Source organism: Festucalex cinctus, chromosome 8 (genome assembly GCF_051991245.1).
Source record: "Festucalex cinctus isolate MCC-2025b chromosome 8, RoL_Fcin_1.0, whole genome shotgun sequence".
In the NCBI taxonomy this organism is placed as follows: domain Eukaryota; kingdom Metazoa; phylum Chordata; class Actinopteri; order Syngnathiformes; family Syngnathidae; genus Festucalex; species Festucalex cinctus.
The window spans coordinates 21,085,147-21,099,228 of record NC_135418.1 but is presented as its reverse complement, the minus strand read 5'-3'; the positions used below and the strand labels follow the sequence as shown (position 1 = coordinate 21,099,228).

The 14,082-nt window shown below is 38.1% G+C and overlaps 1 protein-coding gene across 6 annotated transcripts in view; it reads right to left on the bottom strand.

The window, feature by feature from the left end:
• The window catches only part of cfap20dc (CFAP20 domain containing), a 38,675-nt gene that overhangs the window by 5,396 nt on the left and 19,197 nt on the right, over positions 1-14,082 (bottom strand). For 5 of the 6 annotated variants that reach the window (XM_077531040.1, XM_077531035.1, XM_077531036.1 and 2 more), the window contains 3 exons: positions 12,321-12,686; positions 9,526-9,762; positions 4,963-5,024 (listed from right to left, as the gene is read on the bottom strand). In XM_077531040.1, the coding sequence (XP_077387166.1) occupies positions 4,963-5,024; positions 9,526-9,762; positions 12,321-12,686 (665 nt within the window). Of the gene's footprint in view, positions 1-4,962; positions 5,025-9,525; positions 9,763-12,320; positions 12,687-14,082 lie in introns of those variants that run through there. The other variant, XM_077531041.1, reaches the window with a different exon arrangement.

The window sequence follows — 14,082 nt, the reverse complement described above, 5'->3', positions numbered from 1 at the left end:
AACCTTGCCCGTCTTCTGCGAGTTCTTTCTCCACGCGAGCGTACTCTCCCAGGTTTCAATTATACATAAGTCACTGCGCAGTGTTTCAACACAACGCGTCTCCAGAGGAAATGTGACTTGGCAGCGCGGCAGAGATTAATCTTTTGAAACATAATTCACATCAGTTGCATAATCACCCATTTACATCTTTTGCCTCTGGACAAAGCATCTCATAAAAGCACATCATAGCATCTTTAATGAGGAAACGATAACCTCTGTATGTTTTAATATTCATCTGGCTGCGGGCAAATCAAACATCCATCTCATCAGTAACAACAGCGAGGATGAGTGGTGCCACTAATTTTGATCTACTGCTTGTTTCCATAAACATAACATAAGATGGAAAAAAAAAAAACGAGTACAAAAACTTATTGACACCATATTGTAACTTGGCGACCTCAGCATTCCAATCTAATTATACAATACAAATTAGCATAAGATAGTAATGCTTGGATTGACATAAAAAAAAACAAAAAAAACATGTTTATTGCTGTACTTGTGTTTATGACAAATGCCTAAGAAAACTGCTTTAAAATATTTTCATTCATCCTGGTAATTTCCTTCTCAGGCCCGGAGCAGTCCAGTTGCGATCAGTTCATTGCTCTGAGAATTTACAAAGAAAATAACACTTTGCACGATATAATGATAAACACCACTGAGAACTACAGCTATAATAACAAACATATCATCAATCGAATTATTTCCTCTATCAAGCGCTCATTTTATGTTTGGTATTTTGAATGCCACTTTTTTTGTTTGGCTTCCCATGCAGTCACATAATTAGTAGAAACACAAAATCCACCTCATGAGAGCGTAAAAAAACTTTTTTGTTATATTCGAGAGGTTTTTCGAAATCTTTTCCACCACCAGTTTGCTATTTCGCAATTCGTTCCCAAAGAATCCAGCAGGTGGAGGTGCTGTAGTGAAAAAAAGTTTGTGTCCGTTTTTATTTGCTTTGTAATGGTAAATGTAATTACTGCCCCCTACAGGACTGGAGTGGAACTGTACCGAACAGAATGGTAATTTAGGGACATGTTTAGGATCGATTGCGTCATATTAATGAATCTTTTTTAACTCATTAACTGCTAGTCCAGTTAAAATGGATCTTTGACACCTATAGCCGTCAGTGGCAGTTAATGAGTTAAAAGGGGAGAAGGGTCGAGAACAAATTGTAAGGGTATACAACTACAAGTTATTCTATTGAATGAAACACGGGCAATAGTTATTTAAATAATAAACAAATGTCTTATGTTCTTTATCCTAGGGGAGGAAGCAATTGTTACTGTCCTGAGCTGAAGGTTTGGCAAACCCTGTAATAGATTGTACGTGTGTACCTAATGAAGTGTCCAATGAGAATACATCTCTCCATGTGTGTAATTACGCTCTGAATATGCCCACGCCTAACTCCGCGGTGTCATCGACCGCATTCCGCAAGCAAAACTGAAATCTGGACTTCAAATTGTCCAGTGGGACTTGGCAGCGAATATTGACATTAAACTCTTCCAAATCTCTCCAAGTGAAATGACATCAAGGCCACTCTCTTTATCACCCTGGCAATTACTTAAAAAAAAAAAAAAAAAAAAACAGACACATGCAGAGATTGTGAAGAGGCATTTTAGGAATGTATTAAAAAAGAAAAAAAAATTCTGGCAGCACTAAACACGGAAACAAGAACGATTCAACTGTCTGAAAAACTGTTCTCCTCTGAGAGGATGCCTTGCAGGACTCTAAAAAAAAAACCCCGCATGACGGATCTCAACAGTAGCACAGTGTCAGCATTCAACACCTAAAAGAAGAGGAATGAAAAACCAGCCACGGAAGCTTTTCATCAATATGTAAATCAAGGCCTGCTTCAAAGTAAAAGAGAAACAACAAGCCCGAGACTGGAAGGTGTTTGAGGTACTTGTCAATAGCAAATATTCAATCCGGCGAGGAGAATCCCAGCCCCACTGGGTATTCAAACAACCCAGGGACAAATAAGCAAGGAAACTATCTCAAGCTGTAAGCCAATACATCATTGCGCTGCTTTTCATCAATACATCAAAAGTATTCCAGTGAAGGAGGTTGAATTTGTGCGTGATGCAATCCCTTTGTGTTCTTTTGTAACATGCGTGTGCTATTTGATGTGGCCAGATAGGACGAGGGACAAAAGCGCTAAGCAGGCTCTCCATCCATTCTTCCCACTCGCTAATCTGCTGCCTTTGTTAACCCGTAACGTGCGGAATTAATGGTAGCTTTGAGCGCATTGCTGGACAGACTTTGTCTAAAATCAATACTTGGTCTCCTCTTCTTCCAAGAGGTACTTCACTCTAATGACGTTAATTGTTCTTTCAGGAGGACGTCTCAAACACTTGAATTTTAATGAAGGTTACAGTCAACGTCATTCTAGTGCGTTCTGCCTTCACAATCAAGGATGGACATATTGATTGATGACTTAAACTGGTCTCTAGAAATTCAGAGTGGATTTGATTGTTGATTAATCACATCTTTAAGCAATAACGGAAGAACGGAATGCCACCAGCATATGATTCCATTTGTGGCCTGAGGAAGAAGATGATCTCGTGAGCAACAACCAGACAGGCCCTGGCCATCATTATTCTGTTCATGGGGCACTTGTACACAAAAATGTACACAATTAAGTTTGTTTGTGCATCATGCTTCAGAAACACATGACTAAAGAATTTCACAACCACTGTAAATGACTTAGTAAGCTGCTCTAATAGTCATTTTATGCAGATGATAAAGAATATACACATGTGAGTATTGTCTACACATGTTGCTGTCTGTGTTCAAATATCTGTCACTCTGTGAGTGAGTGAGTGAGTGAGTGAGTGAGTTCATGTAAAAATATAGCAATTAATGTAATTCATTTTCCCCACAGTCAATTGAGGAAACTCAGTAAAATGTCCACCACTCCATATTCTTCTCTCCACAACCACACGTTTTCAGTTGTATCGCAAAATAAATTCTTCATGGCATTGAGTTTGCCTCAAGTGTACATTGGATACACTTTTGTCCTCCAGTCAATAGATTTAGTTAATGCTAGAGTTTGGCTCAAAGCTGTGTCAATCTAAACAAAGTGAAAAGCGTTTACAGCAAACTGGCCTTCCCATTCGCATAGACGGCTCGAGCCTTATATAGCAAGTGGAACTCAAACTTTTTGCATTTTGTACAACTCTGAAGAGCAGAATGTGATTTCTATCATGATTTAAATGGCGTTATAGCTGCCAGCGATCTGGTCTGACAGGCACGAAAGAAAATAGAAGGAAAATAATTTGCACTTGTGAAAAAAAAACAACACACAAACAGCAGTTAAGGGAGAAGAAAACACACACAAAAGGCATTTATTTGCACTCATCTGTGAGGGAGATGAGCCCCGTCTGCATCTGACAGTTGACATTTAGCCTTAATTCTGCAGTCGGTTATCATGTGTTTCATTTCACTGTTTCATATGGATGCAATGAAACACAAATGCAGACCCCATCAAGGCAGGGAAATCGATTTATCTGCATGAATTGTAATTTTCTCTGCAATATTGTTCCACAAACAGAAGTGGGTTTGATAAATTCAGAAACAAAACTATACTTTTTTAATACAAGTGTGGTTGATGCACCAGGGGATTGACCAATTCTGAAAGGTGACATAATTGTTGAATTTTAAGATATAGCTTTTATTAGAGATAGACCGATGTTTTTTTCAGGGCCAATGCCAATTTATACTAGTCAAGGAGATCGATAACCTATATTTGGAGCCGATATTCAAATTCAGGAAAAAATATTGGCGTAAAAAAAATTAAAATATAAATTCCACCTCTTTGTTGGAATGCTTTAAAGTATGTTTCATAAACATATGCTTTAAAGCATTCCATCAAAGAAACATTGTTTATTGAACAACCTTTAAGATTTACAAAATGGGTTGGGGTTAGGGTTAGTTTTTTTTTTTTCTTAAATCTTAAACAATCGTCATGTTTTAAAATTCTAACTAAAACTTCAGGGAGCTCCAAGAGTCAAAAAACTAAATAAAAAACAGGTAAATATCCTAGCTCCCTATAGTTTTCTTCAATGAATACATATTCCCAAAAGTTCAAAATAACAAAAAAATTAATCTTTCAGGTATCTTTGTTTTACTTTCAAACAAAAACAAAAGATGCAGAGAATTCCTAGGGTCAGCAGCATCTCTTATAAAGCTGAGGTCAACACAGTTTTATGTGGATCTATTATCGGTCATCAGATTTTTAACTCATTCAAACCCAAAAACGTGTAAAAACGTTTTTAATACTTTGTTCTTCACTGCCAAAAACCTATTTACACGTGTTTTTTTTTAATGCAGGAGAATACAGAAGGCTTTGATGCAGCTTCTGACATGAAGAGGTGGCTTAAAGCAATTGTAGTTGTTACAAAAATGACCAGAGGGTGGCAGCAGAGTATAAGCGATAAGCCAGTTGCAACAAGTTCTTTTTGTCAGTGTTTTCAACAGGAATGTGAAAATTAATTAAACTTAGCTATAGTCTCATGCTAATTGCTGCAAAACGGAAATATATACAAATACCTTTTTTTTTCTGATGAAAGAAGAGACTCTAATCTTTCTTTTGGTTTGTTCCATGTTTTTATAGCAATAGAACACAGTATTCTGTGGATCTTGCAAAATCAGCGAAAATCCAGTAAAACAGTCGGGAGTGAAGGGGGTTGCTTCAGTGAAAATGGCTGGGAGCGAATGAGATTAAAATAAAATAAAAAAGGTCGATGCCGATATTTCTCAAAATGCTAAATACCGACGCCGATAATCAGTCTATCCATCCCTAGCTTTTATCAAACAAAATCTGAATATCAATAGACAATTTTGTAATGAGTACACACGTTACATTTGAATACGACTTGACAGTCATGGCAGTAGTACCTCATTACATGCGTGGAGCATGCTTACCTGGGGTTTGAGCACTGGAGTGGGTTCATTTCCTTCTGGTAGTGGTGACCTTGATTAGTTGGCTGGATTAGAAAGAAAACAGGGTGCTTAAAATTTGACCCAAAATGATGCTTAAGTTGAGTTAACATAGCAAATTAGTAAAAAAAACAAAACAATCAAAAAAACCATTATGATGTGTATGTTAATAAGAAAGATACAAAAAAAGGCAACATTGCAACACCAACCACAAAAAAATATTCTCATACTAGTATATTCATGGGCTGCTTGCAAATGGATGCAATGCAATCTGTGCGTGTGAGATTACATCCTGTATAGCAGATGAGACAAATGGAGGCGCTCAACAAGGGTGCGAAATTTTGATCTGGATAGTAACAAACAAAAAACAAAACAACCTTTCTATTCCAGTATCAGACATACTCATCCCCTACAAGAAACAATAACACATTACCTTCTTCATATTGGCCAAGCAAAAGAGCATATCATTACCCCAGGAGGCTATTTAAACCTTGTGGCTGTGCAAAGGCTCTTACACTGCACAACTGTGATGTAAAAGCAGTCATACTGAGGTCGCAGTCCTCACAACGCTTGAGTCTATTTAAGTTATCAGCGTGCTCCGGTGCCTTATTTAACTGTTTGTACTGTTCGGAAATGATACCCTGCGGAATTCTGCCGGTATTACATACTGATGAAGACAAGTTGGCTGTAAAGGGGATGCATGGAGACAATTATTTTTAGGGAGATAGGATGCGGGCAATCTGACACGCCAGATGGTTTGTTTTCCAAGAGCTACCTTGAGAAGGCCTTTTTGGAAAAGGGCAGATGCTAAATAAAAATGAAAACATGATGAACATGAGCCAGTTAGTAGAAGAATTAGAAAACAATAAGGACCTCAGTTGCTCAGTTCTGACAAAAAAAGAAAAGTTTCTTGGGAATGTAAGAGCAACATTTTGCCAGAGGAAAATTAAAGGATTTAAATTGTGCCTTATAGTCTGAAAAATACTGTATTCTCAGTTATTACCAGAAATGTAATCTATTTTGTATGTCGTCGACTCGTCACTGCCATGTGAAAAACACGTCCATTTTCGTCTTATTTTGTCTTATTTGTATTTATTTTTTTTAACCATTTCTCTGTTTTTGGGATTTCTGCATCCACTTTCCAAAACATAAAAATGTAAAAAAAAAAGACAAAAATGGACACAAGTGTTTTTCACATAGCATCAATGATGTGTAATGTTTTGTGCATGCAGTACTTGTACTGACATACTGTAATATCCACATTTGACATTTTGCATTGATAATTTTATGAACCCTGCGAGAGGGCGCGGGTTCAAATCCTGAAAGGGCCCCCATTTTATTATGACCCCTGGCTCAAAAGGTCACAAATTGGAAGGGAGAACACGCAAAGATACAATTAATTTAATTTACCTAAAAATAGAAGGAATATACAAGATATAATTTGAAATAAAAATGATGATGATTCACCGCTGTAACTTGGAACTGTTGCCCATGGAAAGAGAGGAGAGAGAGTCAGTAAGTAGAGGCCCAGGTGCCCCTGATTACAGCTTCACCTACTAACCCCATGAAGGCCAAAATATTAAAATATTGATATTTTGTGCTGTCCCCAGTTGAAGCCACTCCTGCAGCTGCACGCTGGTCCGGTCTTTTTTTTTTTTTTTTTGTATTCATTTTGTGCACTAAAAAACTGTCATCTCCTCCCACATCTCGGAAAAAAAAAGAGATTTCCATTCATTCTATCAGTGATTTCCAAACGGCGGAGGAGCATATTGTTTCCCGCCCTTGTGTTATGAAGTGCCATGAGCACAGCCTTGTGGATGCAAGTCTGCATCAGGAATTGGACCTTGAGCGTATTTTGCTCTCGCGTGTACGCCTGTTGAACTCGCTGCACTGCCAGGGTTCCAAATGAAGGCATTACTATTGGCAGACATATTTACTTAAGACATGACACATACGTGCATATCGTCTTCGTTGATTTATGGAAAGGCACGCTTCACTGTTGTTTGGAACATGGTGATCCCTTGGTGGCCAGGGATGGCTGAATCCAACAAAAAGTCAGATCTGGAAACAGTCTCTCACACATTTAAAGTGGAAGTCAAGCTTAAACATTTCTTGACAATATGTTATATGCGACCTCACTATTCTAAACATGACAATTAATATGATAATTGATTAATATTACATTTGTGGAATAAGAGTCATGAAACAAAATTGAGTCGTTTTTTTTTTTTTTTTTTTTTATCTCAGGGGGCGGCCATTTTGCCACTTGCTGTCGACTGAAGATGACATGAATGTTGCCCAGTGCTCAGGCCACGACCGATCACAGCTCACCTGTTTTCTGAAGCTGAGATGTGATTGGTTGTTACCTGAGACCTGAGCAACATTGATGTCATCTTCTGTCAACAGCAAGTGGCAAAATGGCTACCCCCTGAGATGGATAAAAATGGCTGGATGTTGCTGGTTAAAGTAGCACTAAGGAAATTTTTAACCTTAATAAAATATTTTCATTACTCTTCTGATGAAACATCAATTTAAAACTTGGTATGGTACCTTTCCCTGAGAGGGTCGGTATTATATTTTTACTGTCACTAAACAACCTTGAGGAGGATGGAAATAATTTCGTCAACACACATTTTCCACTGGACCAAAATTAGACTAGACTAAAACCCTCATTAATAAACAATAAGTGGGACTAAATCAGTATGCATTTTTGTCGACTAATGAAGACGAGACGAAAATGTCCTTCACTTAATAAAAACTGGACTATGGACATTTTAATTCGTGAACAAAAACGAGACGAAAATTATACGATTTTGTAAACTCTTGTCTCTGCTAATCTGTCACGCCTGCGACACTGTCATGTGACACACAACACAAACACATGGGACAGACAGGAGGTGGAATCACGGTGAAAGGTTATATATATATATATATATATATATATATATATATATATATATATATATATATATATATATATATATATAGTTATAACTTAACATTAATCCAACGGCTATAACGGACCAACAATAATGTTAATGCAACTGCTAGCAAATGCTGCCTGACTTACTAGCTCATAGCATGGCGCCACTGTAATTGTGTGTGAAGTTGTTTTTCATTAAAAAGATGAGAATTTTTTTTTGTGAAATAGTTTTAGATGCGAAAAGATTCAATATAATCTGCTGACAAAAAAATATATACACGGGTAAATTGGTTGTTGTCCTGACTAAAACTAGAGTAAAACAACAGTTTTTGTTGACTAAAACTAGACGAATAAAATCTCGTTTTCTTGGACTAAAATAAAGATTAAAATACTAGATTTATAGTCGACTAAAATAGACTATAAAATAAAAACGGGATGAGGTTGACTAACTGTGATAAAAACTAACAAGCGTGACAGTAATTGGACTAAAACTGAGACTACATTTAAAAATGGTAGACAAAATTAACACTAGTGGTGACTGCTTTATGTGATACTTTACTTCCCCCTTTACCCACGTGTTACAAAGATGGACCTCAATTTGAATGTCGACGCACTATTACTGCTTTCCTGGCAGAAGCTGCAAAACAACTGAAAGTTTTTTTCTGAAGGAGACCAAGAAGAAAAACGGAAGCTACGGTTAAAAGGACAGTCAAGGATCAACATTGGCTTGCCGGCGTGAGCTCAAAATTGACGCAATGCGCTTGTCCTCATGGGAAATGTGGTTCTTCCTTCAGACATAACAATACGGCTTTTGTCCATATGGTGCCACCATAATCAATGTAAACTGAAAGTTCCTTAGTGTTACTTTAACTTGTATTCCGCTAAGACAGTATTAACCAGAATACCAAATTTAGACCAGTGGGGCTGCATAGAACATATTGTCAAAAAAGAAAAAAGAAAACAAAGGGTTGATTTCCCTATAATGGTGGAGTCCCAAAACAGGGTCAACCCCAGTATAATACGGCTTAGCAATATGCTCCACCTGGATCTCAGCCGCTATCAAGATACCTGCAGTATGTAGCGAAATGGTAACAGGCTCATAAAATTAGCATCTATAATGACCACATTCGCTGGGGATCATACAGAAGAGCCCATTTGGGGCTAGACGGGGCTGCGCTCTCCCTACCTAAGTGCAACGTGCTTATGCTAATGGACAATAGATCCAAACGACCTTCAACAGCCTCTATACCATCTTTGAATTCTAAAAAGACCATAGGGGGACATTTCAAATGACCTAAATAATTTCTAGTCGTGTGGGGAAATGGTGGCGATTGTGCCAGTGTTTCTTTTTAAAGCAGAAAGAGGCCAATTAATGCATTTCTATCTCCATAATCTTTTGTAATGCAGGAAACACACCAGAGGAAAGCGGTGCGCTCGTACTTGGCTGTGCCGTGGATGAGGAGCTTGAAATGGAAATGAGGAAGCGTGCGGGTCAGCCACGGTCAGTAAAATTATTCCAGTTGGCAGCTCGGGGGTCAGCGTAGTCGTCATTACTAATGGTAAGCGCACATGTGCACAATGCTTACTGGGATTAATAAAGTAGCTGAGCAAAATCTTGTACAAACCGTGGGGATGTGCGTCCAGGTAGACGTGTCCTCACTGCTCAGGCTCATGCTGACGTTACACTGGTGGATCTGAGACGCGCTGAGGCCCGAGGCTTTGTATTCGTCTTCCTCCTGCTCCCTTTTTAGACTTGCAAGCATCTGGAGCTCAACATCATCCCCCCCGTGCGATTGTAGACTGCTGGCTGGGTTTAAGTGCCAATCACCGGAATCACCAGGCTGGATTGCGTTGTCTTCTTCCTTTGAAATAATTTCCCCCCAAAACAAAAATCACTTATGCAGACTGCCACAGTCCAAATGAAACGGCTTTGCATTCTGTCAACCTCATTCTGCAAAGCCTGCGATGTCGTATGGAGCTTTTACAACAGCAGACTACAAATTAGAGTTGTGAGATTTTGGTATCGATCAATGCAAAGTAGGGCTGGGTTTGAAAAAATTGAATAATCAATATTGAATCGATTTTCCTTTTCAAGCCCAATATTGATTAATAAAACCACAAGTCGATTACTTAAATATATAATTTTCCCCTTAAATTCTTAAGAAAATAGAAATTTAAAGGCCATTTTTATTTTGTATCTTACTGTTTTGTTTTGTTTTTATTTACTGTTCACATGAATTCAAAAGTATTTTCTTACATTTATGAAAGACCTGACTTGTTGCACTTTCAGACAATTCAGAATATTTTAGGTTTATATTTACAATAATTAAATTAGAATTCTGAAAATATTTTCATCTCTTCCTTGCTGATGTCAATGTTTGTGAAACCGTTTATAACACGTGTTGCTTTCATTAATACATTAAATCATTTGACCGGTTACTGCCTCCGCAAAATGTACTTTGGAACTTAATATTTATGGCGGTTTTATCATGTCCTTGACATTTCAGAAGAATTGATGTTCCAAAATTAACCAATATCGGATTGAACTGAAATGAATCGAAATCGAACCAATTGAGGAAATTAGAATCGATACCCATTCCTAATACCAAGTAAACTCTGGTGTCAGTTAGGGATGTAACGGTAACGGCAATATCGTGATATTGCGATATTAAAACTGCGACAATATATCGTCGTTGTCATGTCATGACATTAAAAGAAGCTAATCTGTTAAAAAAAAATAAAAAATGTCCAGTTGATTTCTATTTGTGTAGTTCTAGCACCCTCTGGTGGCTAATATTTTAGTGCCGTTTAATTTTTACAAGGCATGTTTTGGCCCTTCTATGTTTAAAATCATAATAATTATGGTCAGATGAATAATAAGTAATATGCTTGTGAACCGAGTCAATATGTGGAGGAACTCAATGTGTGGTTGCATTAACAAAATGCATGCCTCAGTATATATATTATACTTTTTATATATAATATTTATAATATTTTTATAATATTTTTCATTGCTGCATTGTACAAAAGCACATTGTTTGTGTGTGTGTTTTTTAGTGTGAGCTCTTTTTTTTTTACAATATTGTGACCTTTTTTTTTTTTTTTTTTTGTATCGCCAACCTCCCCAAAATATCGGGATAATTATCGTATTGTGACCAAAGAAACGTCAGCCACGACGTTCTAGTCTAGTTCTAGTCTAGTCTAGTCTAGTCTATTGGCTCTAGTCTAAACACATCATCCGATTTATGTTGTGCTACACTAATACCTAACTCAACCAGTAGGAGGAAAAGCTCAAACTAAGTAAAATATAAGCAATCATTCACTCTCAATTTTTTATTATTTTTTTTTACCGCCATTGCCACCTCCCACTGTCATTGGTGGGCCGGCGCATGCGCATGCATTACAATGGGTTTGCGCGATACTAGTGCTTTGGTATCAATATGATACCGATACTCACTTTAGTATCAATTCTATTATTACGTGGATCGATCTGCACAGCCCTACTACAAATACTCCACTATCAAAGGCAAATGCTTTCTTTTCATAAGGCCATCTATTCATTTGGGAGAGTAGTGCAAAATGCTCCGGTGTCAGTGGTGAGTCGGTGAATTAATTCTCATAAATAATGAACCGGGGCCTGGGGAGAACACATTCAAGCACGTCATATTTCTATGACAACCTTTCAGTCAGAGGCGTCACTGCACGCCGCCTGTCAGGAGCTGCCACAAATCAGCAGTCAGGCGCTAACGCCATGACGAGGGATGCGAGGGTATGTCGCAAGCGCTGTTGTGTAAACTCAGGAAGAAAACAGCCGTCTCCCTTCAGGCTTTACCGTCACTCTAGCTGACGATGCTGATATCTCGGATTCCCGCCTCAAGCTGGTGATTGCGCCATATAGTCTGAGACCCTTTCTTCAGGACTTTTACAATCCTTAAAATAAAATCAACACATTATCCTACAAGCTTTCGACTGCTTTGTTTTTCCATAACCGCTCTCCTAGGTATAAGCCCGAATAATGTGCCAATATAAATTCACAGGATCAGGCTAAACTGGCAACGGAAGAAAAAAAAAAAAAAAAAAAAAGACGTGGATACGTTGTGTTTCCTGGTTTATAGCGTCATATCATCTAACCCTGTGAACATCCTGTTTGGAATGGAATGGAAAATATTGAAATACTTATACTGTTTGTTTTTACTACGAGGACATTTATTTTATCTGCGCAGTAAGTCCGATTTATGCTCAGCAATGGAACGCAATTTCCAGGGCTACAAATCAAGGTTAGTCGGGAATAAAAACGAAAAACACTTGTAAATCTGCAACATATTGTTTTCTCTGCATTGCAATCCTTGTGTCAAGGTGTGTCTTTGTCACCCACGGTTAAATTGTTCGGATGAGCGTTGATCCTTCAGGCAGATCTTACCTCAAGCGGGTCAACATCCAGTGTGACTTCTTGAAGGCAGCTCCTTGACAGTGATACGCTTCTGTTCCAATCCGTATCCTGGTATCCCCCTTCCGCGTCACCTGACCCACACCTCTCCTCCTGTCTGGTACCAAAAGGTGAGTGACAGTATCCGGAAGCCATCCCATCATGTTCATCTGGCTCGCTATCTGGTGAATGCGGGTGCATTTCACTGGCAGCTGGACAAAGATCTTCTACTGATGTTCGCTCAGTGGTTTGATCCTCAGGATTGACTTGAAGTTCCACATTTGGATCAAGACATTGGGAAATGTCAGGAGTGGAGTCGGCATTTAATGTTGAATGTGGGAGCGCAATGTAGCTCTTTTCCTGGAAGAATAGGAATGAAATGGGAAGTCAAACATAAACATTTCTTGACAATAATATGTTATATATGACCTCACTAGTCTAAACATGACATTCTAATGAATATTACATTTGTGGAATATAAGTTATGCAGCAAAATCCAGCCGTTTTTATCCATGTCAGAGGGCGGCCATTTTGCCACTTGCTGTCAACTGAAGATGACATCACAGTTGCTCAGGCAACAACCAATCATGGGTCACCTGTTTTCTGAAGCTGAACTGTGATTGGTTGTTACCTTAAGCCTGAGCAACTGTGATGTCATTTTCACTCGACAGCAAGTGGCAAAATGGCCGCCTTCTGATACTGATTAAAAACGGCTGGATTTTGCTGATTAACTTATATTCCACCAACACAATATTAACCAGAATAATGTTTTTAGACCAGTGGGGCTGCATAGAACATGTTATTAATTGGATTTGCATCCACCCAATTTTTATTGAAATTTTCAAGAAATGTGAAAAGAAAACTGAATAGAAACGCCAGAAATTCGAAAAAGGGCACAAAATTCGCGACAAAGTTTTCACGCTTAGAGAGGGTGGATTTTGAAGCGTTGTGAAAAAAGGAAAATGCGAATTTTGGCGATGGAAACACTTTTGAAACAGGTTTTGCCAATAACCGCTGGCAAGACCAGATACACGTTTTGACCGGATATTACGTCACACGTACGTTTGTAGTCCCAAAGCAATGGCGGATGATAAAGTAAGGTATGTTTGGGGGGACAATGAAACAGAAATGAATATTAATGCTATATTAGATCGAAAACGGCAAAGAAACGCTACTCTTTAACAAGATTTAAAAAAGCAAACTCATACGACGTCATCGCATCCTGGTCGTCTTCTTCTTCTTTTAAAATACTGGTGAATCACATCTTTTAATGGTGTATACCGCCACCTGGAGTGGCGGAGTACCCACTCAATATTCGCAAAAGAAGAGCAGATGGAAACGGGCATAAGTCACATGTCCATTTTGCACATTTTCAGTAAATTCGCTTAATGAATTCGAAACAATTCAATAAAAACCTGACAATTGTAATTAATATTTTTGTGGTGTTGTCTTCGCCTTTAAATTATTTATCCATGTTGTCACTGGTGACCTAGAGCCAGACTGGCTTTGATAGTGTGAAGCATATACCAGTAATACATTTATGGTTTTAGATTTGTAAGAACATTTCTTTCTCGTGTATAAATAAATGCACATTGACTGCTGTTGATTTTTATTTACCACAGTGGCGTAAAAGTAAATGGACTATACGGCTGTAGGCTGAGCCAAGGGAAGAAAAATGTTCACGGCTATTCAAACACAAATGTATCTGCCATAATACAAAATATAACAACACTGATGTCAAACACAATCCATTACA